The 14,856-nt window shown below is 35.6% G+C and overlaps 1 protein-coding gene across 2 annotated transcripts; it reads left to right on the top strand.

Annotated features, from left to right (window-relative positions):
* The first annotated feature begins 9,307 nt into the window (after positions 1–9,307).
* On the top strand, positions 9,308–10,729 carry PDHA2 (pyruvate dehydrogenase E1 subunit alpha 2). Of its 2 annotated transcripts, XM_055296192.2 has the most exons (2): positions 9,312–9,889; positions 9,983–10,729. In XM_055296192.2, exons 1-2 carry the CDS (start codon positions 9,367–9,369, stop codon positions 10,540–10,542), a joined length of 1,083 nt encoding a protein of 360 aa, XP_055152167.2. In that variant the 5' UTR covers positions 9,312–9,366; the 3' UTR covers positions 10,543–10,729. The 2 variants fall into 2 exon arrangements, with proteins under 2 accessions (XP_055152166.2, XP_055152167.2); XM_055296191.2 differs by having other exon boundaries at positions 9,308–10,729.
* Positions 10,730–14,856: the final 4,127 nt, after the last annotated feature.

Raw genomic sequence — 14,856 nt, 5'->3', positions numbered from 1 at the left:
TTATTATGACACATGAGACCATTGCTCCACAGTGCTATCAGGCCTTTCTCATAGATTTCCTCTTTTGCCTCTAATTGATGCTGTGACATTGTGGTCTCCTTGGTTGGTCTTAAGCTGTGCCACAGGGGGGAAAATCATTCCTTACATGAATACAAGTGTTCTTCTCAGTCTTTCCAAAGCCCTTCTAGCTAGTAGTGATAGGCAGAAGGCAGGAGTACAGTCAACAAGGAAAGAAATCGCCTCAAAAGAATGCTATGATTATAGCCTAAACTTCTCAAAAGAAGACATAGTCGGAAAATGTATCGTTCTAAACTTATGCCGCAGATACCATAAAGGTAAGTTGAATGTGGCCAGAAGTTGAATTATCAGTTATTTTTCCCTGCAGACTATGGATAAAACTTGCATCTGTGGTCATCATCAATAAAGCACAGTAACAACCTTTGAGAAGCTAGTGTTCATGAGTGACAGAATGTATGTGACAGCATCGTGTGTAATGATGTAACCAGAATTAATAAATTAGGGTGCTACAGAGTCAAGACCATCTAAATAGCTCCACAATGTCATCACCACTGCTTTGTGGTTAATAACAGGTACTACCTCTTTCTTGAGGAAGTAGATATGAAATGAGATAGAAATGGTGCATTGGCAATAAAAAACAGGAAGAGATGGTTCTTAGGCATGAATGAGAATGGACTGTTCCTGTTGATATTATCAAGAATCTTCACAAGCTCTAATTAGGCAACAAATGTGTTACCTCTTTTCTATTCATTATTCTAAATAATCTTCAGTAAATTGCTATACCCTATATGGACTCATGAATTTTCTAATACAGCTTGAAGCTCCACAAAAATATTTTTTTCCAGTGCCCACACCCCAGGGGTGGCCTTGAATGCCAACATATTAAGTCAAATAAAAAGATGTGATATGATTATCTTCATAATTCTTGAATATGTATTTGGTAAGTTTTAACATATTTGCTTAAAATGTAAAAAGTCAAATGTAGAATATTTCATTGATGAAGAGTTTCAGTCTTAGAGCTAATTATTGATGAAACATTAGGAACTTTGGAGCTAGACAGATCTGAAGTCCAGTTTCTATCACTTGAGTCCAGTTTCTATCACTTGCTGGCTTTTGGTTCCTAAAAATACTGACTATTAAAGCATTTATATTCTTATCAGTAACAATAAGAAAGGCAATTTTATCCATGTCACTGGACTGTTGTGACAGTTAAGTAAAATATTGCTTGCAATACACTTAGCAAAGTGATTGGAACATGGGAAGAAGTAAATAAATAATTGCCTATTAAAATCACCATCACCCAAGCTGAGAAACAACTTAACAATATATAGTATATTCATAAGGAAACCACACGATGTCAGTGTATATAATTCTGAGTAAGCTGAGAGATGCATATTCTTGGATAACAAAACTAAACATTGTAAAAACAGAATTCTTTCCACTTTATTTTACATGTTTAATTCTAATCCAAATTCCAAATTATTTTTTAATGTAATAAAGTTACTATGGTCTTCATAGGAAATATTATACAGGCTATAAAATCTTAGAGGATTTTTAAAAAAGTGTAATGAGAAAGGGTTTGGACTATCAAATATATAATTACACGATGCTATAATAATCAGAACTGAGAAGTGCTCCCGTAAGAATCAACTGACAGATAATAAAACTAACGAACTCAGAAACAAAAGTTTTAGCTTATGAAGATGTAGACCTAGATATAGATACAAAGTGAGCATTCCAAAACAATAAAGATATGGACTACTCAATACATGAAAGTGAGAAGAATTTAGCAGACAAAATAAAACTGTAGTGTTATCTCTCTATATTATCCAATAACTCCAGATGTCTCAAAGACTGAAATCTTTAAAAAGAAAACAATAGTTATTTATAAGTACATGATTGTGCGCAAATAAAAGCATAAAGGAGAAGAGGTGATATATTGAACACATTCAATGTTTTGTGTTAAAATATTACAAAGTAAATCTTAAAAATCAGTACTTTCACTAACAGTGCCTGGCGCATGGTATAAATTCAGTAATAGTAAAAGGGTTCAGTCGTAGGGGGACATTTTAGAGAGTTATGGTAAACTCATATAATATAGATTTTTTGTAACCATTAAAATGATCTTTGAAATGGCTTTTGATAATTTTGGAAATAATTATAATATGATGCTAAAGAAAAAAACTCGAGTTATAAAACATATAACCTTCATTGTATTAGAAATAAAAAGATAAAAATAAATCAAAACGTAATAGCAGATAACTTTTGGTGATTTTTCTGTCTTTATGCTTTTCTGTATTTACAATATAGAATTTTTAAAGACACTGTAATCAAAAAATATATACCTTTATTAAGTTTATAAACCAGAAATAGGTCTCTGATGATGAGAAACTTAAGATGAACAGATATTTTTATTTAAATGGGGAGAAGAGAGAAAACATTTCTTTTTGGAAATTCTCAAGTTTAAACAGCTACAGGGCTTTAACATACTTTTTCTGGTAGACTAGAGAGAATGAAGGAAGTTAATGTTGAAAATATAGTTGGCATCTCCTTACTGGTGAGAATTAAACTAATAAATCACATGAGTCCCTTTGGGTAATCATTTAAGCTGGCAAGAATAAAGCATATATCATTAAACTTTAGACCCCCACTTACTTTTTGGGTGGAGGTTGACATACAGGAAATGAAGTCTGGAGTACAAGCAGCATAAAAAAAGATTTTAATTTTTAAGTTGGGATAAGGGAATATCCATGGAGAAACACTAATGTAGTGAAGAGTTTCAAAGAGTGATAACACTGAAATTGTCATTAAATTTAACCAAGTCCTTGATGTGGGAAATTTCAGTTCATTGTTGACAACACAGATTGCAGAAGCATATGGAAGCAATTAGAAGAAAGTAAATGGAGACTGTGGGTGCAGGCTGCATATCTGTGGAGCTTGACTAGATAAAAGGAAAAATATAGGATGAGATCTAAAAGAGGCAATGAGGACTCTGATATCTTCTTTCAGAGCTGTGGAAATCTGAGCATGAAAGCAAGCCAAAGAAGACAAAATTGATGATTCTTTGGTAGGGGTGTGGGAGTGGGGTGAATATGAGAACAGTATCTCATTATGAAGGAATAGCAAGTTCTGTAGCAAAGGCTGAGGAGTTAGATTTCCAGATAAGAATATGATTCCTCTTCTGCTGAGATTAGCAGGAAGGAAGTTCTGATAGATGTAAAAATTCCTCAGGAGACAGGCAGCTGGGGCAGGGGAGCAGTGTAGGGCATGCATGCAAGAAGCAATGGATCAGAACAGAAGATTCTGGCTCTCTGTGAATCAGATGCATGAGCTGAGAACATGCCCAGTGTTTACTGGACTTACTACCCTTGCTGAGTCCATTTCTGCTCTGATCAGTGTCAGGATCCAATGCAGTCCATATGACTTTTCATATAACATGGAAAAGTTCCATGTTATATGAAATTGCATGTTATATGAAACTTGGAAATTCCCTTGGAAAAGTTGTAATGCATTCTTATAAATACATGGTGATTTTTACCATGAAGTGGGAAGAAGGCTAGATGAAAATATAGAAAAATTAAAAGCTTTTGGAGAAATACACCATAAATTTCAGTGGGATATTCAGGGTTGAGAAGAATGGCAGCAGCATGACCAGCTGGTAGCCCTGACAAGAGCTTGTTAAATTCCTAATGAATCCCAATAATCTTGTTGCCTGATTATGATGTTTTGATGAGTGCTTAACATGTTTAAGCTTAAAAGCTCTTCTTGGACACTATCTTCATTTACCATTGGGCCTCTAAATTGAAATTGTCTCTAAGGCTCCCCGATAATGGCCTTTTAGATTTACAGTGTTGGGTAATATGGAAATATCTTAGAATCTAAATGCACATAGGTCTGTGGGAACAGAAAGATTCTCATGCATGAGAAGCTCCATGAAACATCTACAGCATTGTCTTAGGTTGCTTGGAGAAACTGCATTCATATTCATAACGTATTGTATAATTATGAGATCCTGATTTTCATATTTCCCAGTGTGCCTTTTCAGCTCTGCTGTATAATCAAATTAAAGGAGACTACACAATTTTACAAAATTAGAGTGTTCTGTTTTGTATGTTGCTGTTTGACAGTACTTTATTTTTAATTTGTTCATCATTGATCCTAATAAAGACAAATTGTCATTGTAACCATTGCCTGGAACGTAATACATTAGTTTTATTGCATCTATAACAACTGCTTGTGTGTCTCTCCCTCTGTCTTTCAATGATGATTTGTCCTTTTCTCTAGGTATTGCCAGGAAATCTGGAAGAGCTCACAACACAACACCTCTATATAAACTGGATTAAATAGAGGAAAATTTAATTGTATGTTATTATTGTACTTCTACTACTTAATACAGAAAGGGGATATACAAAAAAAAAGGCACTTCATGCATACATGATGAATAAACAAAGAATAAATATTTTACTTTTTTAAATTAGCTTTGTATTTGCCTAATTCCTTGGCCTGTTTCCTCTTCTAGCAATTGGGAATGAGACACTAAACAATATGAGGGCAAATGAGCAAACTGTATTTCCTGGAGATACATACTTCCTTAACTTTGTATCTCTAGGAAAGAGATGCAAGTCTATTCTATCACATACCTAGGAAATATTTATGATGATGTTTTAAATCTCAAATTAATGCATGTAATAATCGAAAAATTCATTCTCATTTAAAAAAATATTATTTGCCAAGAAAAATGTGCTTATATGTCTATACGTATTCACAGGTATCTCCTATGAATCTATTTGGACAGAATCTAAACAGGTCTAAGTTTAGGATGTAATAGATAACACTGTGCCCTAGCTTAGACGTAAGACAGGGCAAAGAAAACTGAAGATGTGGTCAACAGTAGGTTCTTAAAGTGGGGTGCATGATTAGCAATCTTCCTCAAAGTCTGTTTCTCTCAAGATTTGTCAGTGTTTGTCAAATGTGCTGCTCAAACTTCCTTCTAGGGGGCAGCAGTGCCCTGGATTTTTGCCAATATTCCTTCCTCTCTCTTTAAACATCTGTCAGTGACTTAGGTCTTCTTCAAAGAGGCAAAGTCAAAGGAAATATTCGTACTGATTTTGTTATTACCTGGGCATACTGATACTAGAAACAGTTAATATTCCACCAAAAGTCATTAGAAGGGTTATGGGAGGGCATATATAAAGAAAACATAATAACATGGTACAGTTAAGAGGAAACTAATATATTAAAATGACTGCACAGAGGACAGAAGCCCTCATTGCAATATTGAATATATAGCATTCATTTTTACTAGCATATTTTGTGTATACTTTATTGCTAGTATAATAAAATCAAGGTTACTAGGGGTAAATGTATGTTTATTTACAGAATAAAAATTTGAGACATGGGGTTTTAAGTATGTGAGAATTAAAATCTGCTAAATAAAAGATTTGCCCAGGAAGTGTAAAGATTTTTGGAGAACGGGCACACAGATTTAACTCTGACATGGACTTTCTTGAAATTGCTGTGATTTGTCAGGAACGTTTATTGAATTAATGATTTTTCTTTTGAGTGGGGATTGTGGTTTTACAAAACAACTCAAAATACTGAGCAGAAATCAGTTCAAAACTCTTGACTCATGTTCTAGTCCTCTACTGGTTGAGACACTAGACTGTAGTAAATCTTGACAACAGATTTTATACATAAAATTTTACTTCTTACGTCACTTGGCCATATTCAATTACAGCTCTAATTATAGAGAAGTTATTAAAATGTTTGGAAAGTTTTATTTTAGTTTTGCATCATGGTCTCTTTTATCATATGTGTTAGACCCTCATCCCAAACTCCTGAAATAGTGGATTTAGCACTAGGAGCATGATGACTCAGATGACTCTGGTCATCTATCAGGAGAAAGACAGTGCTCCATCTGTTACTACTAAAAATTAACCCACAATGTCTTCCTTTTTCACACACCATCATTATCTGGGTAGGATGAGAAGCACTTCTACTTTACCTCTCATTTCCAATTAAGTCTTCCCTTTGAATTAATGTATCCTGGATTTTTATTTTAATCATATTTCAAATATGGTAAGATTATACAAGAAAAAGTATTGTTTGCCCCAGCCTCTGAAGTGCTCTGGAATAGCTTTGCTTATTGTAATACTAGAGAGAAACTTTGCTTGATTGTCATTATTTTTCAAAATATATGGTACTGACATTGTGTCTTTTCTCCAAGGGAGAAATTCTTCTGAGTTTTATATATATAACTCGTAATTTTTGCACCAAGTTCTTACTCATCACTCTTAATTGCCAAATCTTAGAGCTATGAAAAAAATACACTGCCACTAATCATATAATGAGATATGATATTGCTTATCTAGAAAATATTCACTCTTTAACAGCTTTCTTCACTTAACATTTGGTGAAGAAGTGCAATAAAGAAATGTAAATATTCTTCAAACATTCTCACTGTTCTTTTCTTTCACATTTTCTTGTCTATTATTTAAAAAATGTGTTATTGATGCAATGGGAGTGACACTTTTAAGATGAATTCAGAAATACCCCTGTAAGGTCAACCATCAGACATGAAACGTGAAATTCTGTCACACTGGCATGAATGACTGCTACTGTAATCACTGGCTCTTCTTTTATAGGGGTTTTTATTAATTAAATGTAAAGTCTGCCATTGGCCTTATAATAGTGCTGATCTGTTTTCCTTTAATTTCAAGTAGATTAAAAGTGAGATTAGGTGTTAATTAAAAACTTAGAATTTATCGGGATTCTAATTGCAAGTAACATTTCTGTGGTGAGTACGTAGACAACTTCTTAGTTCTCTTTGGTAATCAACATGGTATTGAACAAGGACGGGATAAAAAATAAATCATTTGAAGAAAAGAACACCATCACTGGCTCTACTGTCCGTGCATAGCTGGAATCCTATCTAGCTGGGGGGCATGTAAGAGGAGAAGCTCAACAGCTCAGGATAAACATTTTACCCTGACGTCTGGAAATTTCATTCTTTCTTTGAAAATGTAGATGGATTTGGAAGGATAGCAATAAAAGTCAAAAAGTCATTATCAAGATTGATCAGTTTAATTGAAATGCTTTGACGTTGTTTTATTTCAGATGTCTATTTTTAAGTTGAATTTAGGATATATAGGGTAACTGATGACCAAGAGGTCCGTGGGAGTTTCACATTTTATTATTTATTATCTTAACTAGAGCCTGTTGAGATTTTTTTTTTTAAATGGGTGCAGCACACCAACATGGCACATGGATACATATGTAACAAACCTGCACATTGTGCACATGTACCCTAAAACTTAAAGTACAATTTAAAAAAAAGGACATCTTCTGTGGGAACCCGTAGTACAGATATTTTCCAATTAGCATCTTTGTATGTTCTCTTCTGGCATGAGTCGGGTTTAGGCTTGACACACTGGGCTTTTGAGGGGAGCTCTATCTTTGCAGTCCAGGCTACATGTGACAAGATTAAATTGGCACACTTTACTGTACAGCTCTTGTGTTCCTGGCACCACTGGCCTGGCTGATACCTCTGAGAGAAGGCTCAGCTGTCACTCACTGACCCATTAACACTACCATTCCATCCTGCAGTGTCATTTTTCTCATTCTTATGGAGATAATGCTCCCTAGAGATCTCCAATACCTGGAGGAATGAAAGAGAACAGCACAGACAGGCTAACTATCAAAGAGGGAGCAAACAGCACAGCAAGACCATGAATTCTACAAGTTGAATTTTAAATTGAGTGAAAAGATGAGGCCTATTATGATGGCTGGGTTCAGAAGGTGGGGAGAGGATCAAGTTTTAAGAGGTATCTCAACTTTTTAACAAGCGATTTTCTCTTTTCTTCCTGAATATTAAAAGAAGTGCCCAAAATAACACCTGCAACTAGATATAGAGAAGGCAGCTGCTTTGAACATGTAATAGGGATACTTGGGTAAGAATTTATCATTTGCAAATAGGCAATGGATATAAAACAGAGCATGCATTAAGGTGAATGGCTTAATATTCTAAATAAAGCAGGGTCCCTAGTTAGGATTGCCTTACTGGGGCACGAAATCGCCTTCCTGGTAAAAGCACAAAAAGAGAGAAATGATATGTGATCTTTGTATCCCTTGGTCTAAGGCTTCTCTTCTCTTGTGATTGAATGGTTTCCAATGGCATAAGCAAACTCTGTTGCTCTCTTGTAGTCCAAACTGTATATTGTTTGGTGGGTCACTTTATAAGAAGTTACACTTTCTAATGGTTACTACATAAAAAGACACTATAAGAACACGTTTCTAGATTTCCTGGACTAAGACTAGTCCAGTCTGATTGATATGAAAGCAAAATAAATAAATAAATACCACCTGAAAGTCTATGGAAACTTGCTGAAGACATCTTTATAGAAAACCAAAAAGAAAAAAAGAGGAAATAAACAAAAGGAAGAACAAAAGTGAAGTAGTCAGAAAATAGGGATAAAACTAGGTAAAACAGGGATTCAGAATTATTAAAAAGAGTAAGCAAAAGTGGAATGTCACAAACTACAAACTTTTTACCACAATCTGCATCTCAACCCTCTCTCCCTGCTTCTAATTTTCCACACCAAGCAAAGTTTATTACTGGGTTTAAATTGTTATTCTCAGGCTGAGGTTTGTATACACCCTCCCTCCCCACTTCAAGTGTCACAGGTGCTAGACGCCATCAGGATAAATGTGGCATATTATTTGAGAGTACTGACTTTTCTTTAAAAGGGGTTTTGGTTAACGTGCGTGTGCCTGTTTTGTTTTTAAAGTTAATTAAGCAACAAATAATTTACAGCTTTGTTGTTACCTTAAAATACATATGGCACATTATGGAGCAGGATAAATATTCACACTTATTTTGAAGATCAAAAACAAGACATTGAAGAAATATTGGTAGGAAGAAATACCTTTGGACTAACTCTCAGAACTCTCGTGTGCCTTAGGGACTGAGTTGGTTCCTTTCTTCTATTTGATACGCTTGTGGGGAAAGCTTGAGATACACTGCTCCAGAGTTTAACAGGGAAAAGAGACTCAGATTACTGAGGTTCAGCAATGACGGCGTTAATTAGGATACCCTGTAGTTTGCCCAAGTCCTCCAGAAAAGGAAACTACTTTTAGTCTTTACAGCTGGCAGGCACTGTACAAATCAGTCAGCTCAGACTGCGTGGCCCATGTCCCAGTGCTGTGCAGGACCTGCCTCTATCCCCCGTGTGCACTGCCCGGATGGCGCCACGTGCATTGGAGCACCGGAAGGAGACGCGGAGCCGAGGCCAGGCCTTCCGGCGGCCGTTACGGGACGGGACGCGACGCCGCCGCCATCCACAGCACTCCATGAGGAATATGCTGGCTGCCTTCATCTCCCGCGTGTTGAGGCGAGTTGCCCAGAAATCAGCTCGCAGAGTGCTGGTGGCATCCCGTAACTCCTCAAATGACGCTACATTTGAAATTAAGCAATGTGATCTTTATCTGTTGGAAGAGGGTCCCCCTGTCACTACAGTGCTCACTAGGGCGGAGGGGCTTAAATACTACAGGATGATGCTGACTGTTCGCCGCATGGAATTGAAGGCAGATCAGCTGTACAAACAGAAATTCATTCGCGGTTTCTGTCACTTGTGTGATGGTCAGGAAGCCTGCTGCGTGGGCCTTGAGGCCGGCATAAACCCCTCGGACCACGTCATCACATCATATAGGGCTCATGGTGTGTGCTATACTCGGGGGCTTTCTGTCCGATCCATTCTCGCAGAGCTGACGGGAAGAAGAGGAGGTTGTGCTAAAGGAAAAGGAGGATCGATGCATATGTATACCAAGAACTTCTACGGGGGCAATGGCATCGTCGGTGCACAGGGCCCCCTGGGTGCTGGCATTGCTCTGGCCGGTAAATATAAAGGAAACGATGAGATCTGTTTGACTTTATATGGGGATGGGGCTGCGAATCAGGGGCAGATAGCCGAAGCTTTCAATATGGCAGCTTTATGGAAATTATCTTGTGTTTTCATCTGTGAGAATAACCTATATGCAATGGGAACATCTACTGAGAGAGCAGCAGCCAGCTCTGATTACTACAAGAGGGGCAATTTTATCCCTGGGCTAAAGGTCGATGGAATGGATGTTCTGTGTGTTCGTGAGGCAACAAAATTTGCAGCCGACTACTGTAGATCTGGAAAGGGGCCCATACTGATGGAGCTGCAGGCCTACCGTTTTCATGGACACAGTATGAGTGATCCTGGAGTCAGTTATCGTACACGAGAAGAAATTCAGGAAGTAAGAAGTAAGAGGGATCCTATAATGATTCTCCAAGATAGAATTGTAAGCAGCAAGCTCGCCACTGTGGAAGAATTAAAGGAAATTGGGACTGAGGTGAGGAAAGAAATTGATGATGCTGCTCAGTTTGCTACCACTGATATTGAGCCACATTTGGAAGAATTAGGCCATCACATCTACAGCAGTGATTCATCTTTTGAAGTTCGTGGTGCAAATCCATGGATCAAGTTTAAGTCCGTCAGTTAAAGGGAGGCTATGTGTGAATTTATCATCAGTCTCTCAATGGAATGTTCATGGTCAAATTTAAGAAACTGTGTTCTCAACTCAAGAAGGAATAAAACTCATAAAACAAAAGCCTTGTAAGCATTTATTAAAAGAGATTATTAAAAGAGATTGAAAGGCATACATTCAATAAAAGTGATATATTCAATTATACCGTATATTTTTGCATTAAAAGATACTATATAGGTAATAATTTAGTGTGAATATCTTAAAGATGATTTTGAACTTATGCAAGTCTAAAATAGGAAAAGGAGATTATTTAACTTCCCAAACTATTCGTCATAACAATTCCATTTGATTTAGCTTTATACTATTTTAATATATTCTCTTCTTTAAAAGAAAGTTGTTTCCTGCTTCCCCCGCCATGGGTTTCTATGTAGAATCACCATCCTGAGGTAAGGAGATTGTTTCAGGCTACTCAGGACACCTATGGATATGTAACCATTTACGTGAATTAGCTAATAACGAATACAGTTTAGTGTAACAGTGTGCGCATGTGCACTCATGCACACGCGCACACCCACACACGTGGTGCTGAAGCTTGTTAACACTGACTGTTTTTCCAATAATATATGATATTTAACAGGGCAGGGGAGGAAGAACAAGGATTTTTTTTTCATATTATTTTATCTTGTTACAATATTTTGTCTTTTAACCCTTAAGGAAAAATATAGCAAAAATTAAAATCTAGGGGAAAAACTGCATTCCGCTTTAATCTTTAAGTTAAAGCTACTCTTATTTTGCAGTTCACTTATGCCCTTATATATTCTAAAATTTAATGGGCCATTCTGGTGAATTTCAGACTAAGAAATGAATAAACAGAGATGGTGATTCAAAGGAGTTAAGTAGAGGAGGTAACATTAATAAAAAGTTGAAAGTAAAATCTACCTTGCTTCTTACTAGCTGTTAACCATGTGTTACTAATCACTACATGATCAACTATTTAGTATCTTTTCATGCAACAGAACATTCACAGATAACTTTTTCCAAAGGAACACACAACTTGTCTTTTCTACAGTCCAGCACCATGTCAATTATCAAGTCATAATTTGGTGAAAGCAGTTTTACTTGGTTATATTCGACTACTTAAAATCCTGCTGAGCTTGGTGTTTGGTGTATGTTATTTTTCTGAGATAGACTAAAACCAGAAATGATAATTTGCCTGTGATTTAAGAATAGTAGTTGGAACATACCAAGACAGTCAAAGGTTAACCCTTTTTCTTTACTGTACAGCACCTACTTCTAAAAATAGAACCTAGATTCTAAGAAATAAGAAAACCAAAAGCTCAGAGGCCTGTGAGAAGATGAACATATGTACATATATGTACAGGCTTAGTCTCCGTATCTTCTCCCAAACAAGTTTAAACAAGTAAGATAACCTAACATTCTGAATTCAGAAAGCAAAGATAAACATTGTTTTGCTTATATGTAAGTGATATTACTAGCTAACATGTTTTGATTGGAATGCTGCAGCTGTTCAGAGGTGCTTGGATTGGATGCCTACAATTAAAAACAAAAAAGGATTTCTCATACGACATTCAGAATAATAAGTACATTCTTCTAATGATAAAGAATTCTTTTTATTTTTACATACTGGTATTTTCACATATTTGCAAGTGGAAGATAAGCTGCTCAATTAAGGCTATTTTACATATGCAATATACAGAAATAATTTTTAAAGTTTTTTAATAGATTCTTTTGATGCCAGCAAAAATTAAGATACAAATAATTGATTAGAAATGAAACCATCCCTAAATCAAGATACATAGATATTGTACTTCACTTCAGGGAAATAATCCAAATTTTGTTGTTAGAGGAATAAAGCATGTTTGTCACAACACAATATATGTTATCAAATTCCATTAAAGAAGGGGATTTTCAATGTTTTCTATATTAAACAATGTTCAGATTTCCTGCATACACTGAGTAATTATAATCATATCACTGGTTACACATGATTCTGTAATCACGCAAAATAAAGAAAAGCAACCGAGAAATTCAAACATGTTGTTTTCAATTAGGTCGAGATTTATTGCTTGACTAACAATAGCAATAATTTATCAAGCTGTAAACCAGAGAGGTGTAGAAATCTAGCAATTGGATTCTATTTCTTGTCTATAGTACTGGGTTACTCAATCTGTTTTATCCTCATGTTAAAATACATACTAAGTTATGAGAGTCATAATAAGAATTTCACTGCTGCAGCAAAGCTAGACTATCTGAGAAAAGGAAGAGTTCCTAATTTCTTAATCTTTATGATATGTTATAAAGATAAAATATAATGTAGTGTGTGTGGAATGGAATAAGAAAGGAGCTTAGATTTATAAAGGGTACACTAGATTAGAATTACGTTTTTTAAAAAAATAATAGATATGTCTTCCCATCTAGGGTACAAAATCCAGAGCATATTGTTATGAAAATTTAACTTGAAATTTTGTAAGAGCTACGTTTTAAAAATTGAAATATAATTTTATATTATAATGGAAATATAATTTTTACATATGCAATATACAGAAATAATTTTTAAAGTTTCACCCTTCTAAAAGTGTACAAGTCAATGATTTTAGTACGTACACAAGACTATGCAATCATCACTACTGTCTAAATCTAGAATATTTTTATAATTCCCATTTGCAGTCAATCCTATTTCCCCTGGAAACTACTAATCCACTTTTTGTCTCTAGATTTGCCTATTCTGGACATTTCATCTAAGTCATACAATATGTTGGTCCTATATGACTGGCTGCTATCCCTTAGCTTAATGTTTCCATGTTTCATCCATGCTGTATCAGTACTTTATTCTTTTTATGGCTGAATAACATTCCATTTTATCTATATGTTACTGAAGATTTAGATTTTTTCTACTTTTTGACTATTATAAAGTGTTGCTGAGAAAAAATTCAATCAAAAAGATAATAAAAATTTTCAATGTATTGGGTAATGCAAACAACAATATCCCTTACAATGCAATCCCTTTTGATTATAAACAAATAATGATGAAGAAAAGTGTTAAAATGCTTTAAGCCTGAATATTTATCAACTTATATAACCTATTGCTCCAGTTGGATTTAGAATTACAATTTTAGATTTGCATAAAATTTGAGAACAATGTACAGATGTATCACATGCCCTGCACTCAATTTCCCTTTTATTAACATTTTATATTAGTGTGTGGCAAGGAAAGAATAAATTCAGCAGGCTTGAGTTACTCAAAAACTGCACATTTAAGGAAAGACCTCTTTTCACACTCCTGGGAGATAATCTCTGAACCCTTGGAATATTCTACCTGATATGAATGTTTCTGTGAGCCTCAGGCCTTGGGCCATACTATGCCAATATGACCAGATTAGTTTATCTTAATGATGTGTCCCTCTTTAACTCCACTGAGAAGATATACCTAGAAACTTCTGCCTACTTTCTCTCGAACTTCTCCTCATGTGTCTTTTTCCTTTCCTGATTTTAATTTGCATCCTTTCACTGTTATAAACCATAACTATAAGAAAAAACAATCCAGTTTTTTAAATTATACAGAATATGCAGCTATATATAAAAGAGGAGGTCCAGAGATATTAAGTGGCTAATTCAGGTTCACATAGTAAGTGATAGTGATAGCTATTGTATCAGTCCATTCTCATGCTGCTATAAGGACATACCCGAGACTGGGTAATTTATAAAGGAAAGTTTAGTTGACTCAGAGTTCAGCCTGGCTGAGGAGGCCTCTTGGGAAACTTAAGAATCATGGCAGAAGGGGATGCAAACACATCCTTCTTCACAAGGTGGCAAGAAAAAGAATGAGAGCAGAGCGAAGGGGGAAGCCCCTTATAAAACCATCAGATCTCCTGAGAACTTACTATCATGAGAATAGCATGGGGGAAACCACACCCATGATTCAATTACTTTCCACCAGGTCCATCCCACCACATATGGGGATTATGGGAACTACCACTGAAGATGAGATTTGGGTGGGGACACAGCCAAACCATGTCAGCCACTAATCATAGCCACTATTCTATTTTACTAGACTGCTTTTGTGTACAAGACACTATGCTTAGTATTTTGTATACATTATCCCACTTGATGTTTACAATATCCACATAATATAGACATTATAATCTGCATTTTACAAAAGAGGAAATTGAGGCACAAGTAAGTTGCTCAAGATTTTGCAATTTACAAATGGAGGATGCAGGATTAAAAGCCAGGCAACAAAATCCATATTTTGAAAATTACTTTTTTGTACTGCTTTGTACAGTTATAACCAACCACGAAATCTGTTCT

Source organism: Symphalangus syndactylus, chromosome 10 (assembly GCF_028878055.3).
Source record: "Symphalangus syndactylus isolate Jambi chromosome 10, NHGRI_mSymSyn1-v2.1_pri, whole genome shotgun sequence".
NCBI lineage: Eukaryota > Metazoa > Chordata > Mammalia > Primates > Hylobatidae > Symphalangus > Symphalangus syndactylus.
The sequence above is the reverse complement of the archived record's forward strand: the minus strand, read 5'-3'. Positions and strand labels throughout refer to the sequence as shown.

Bases quoted from the DNA above. Each gene is read 5' to 3' on its own strand.
- PDHA2 (XM_055296191.2), top strand. From the start codon at position 9,367: ATGAGGAATATGCTGGCTGCCTTCATCTCCCGCGTGTTGAGGCGAGTT.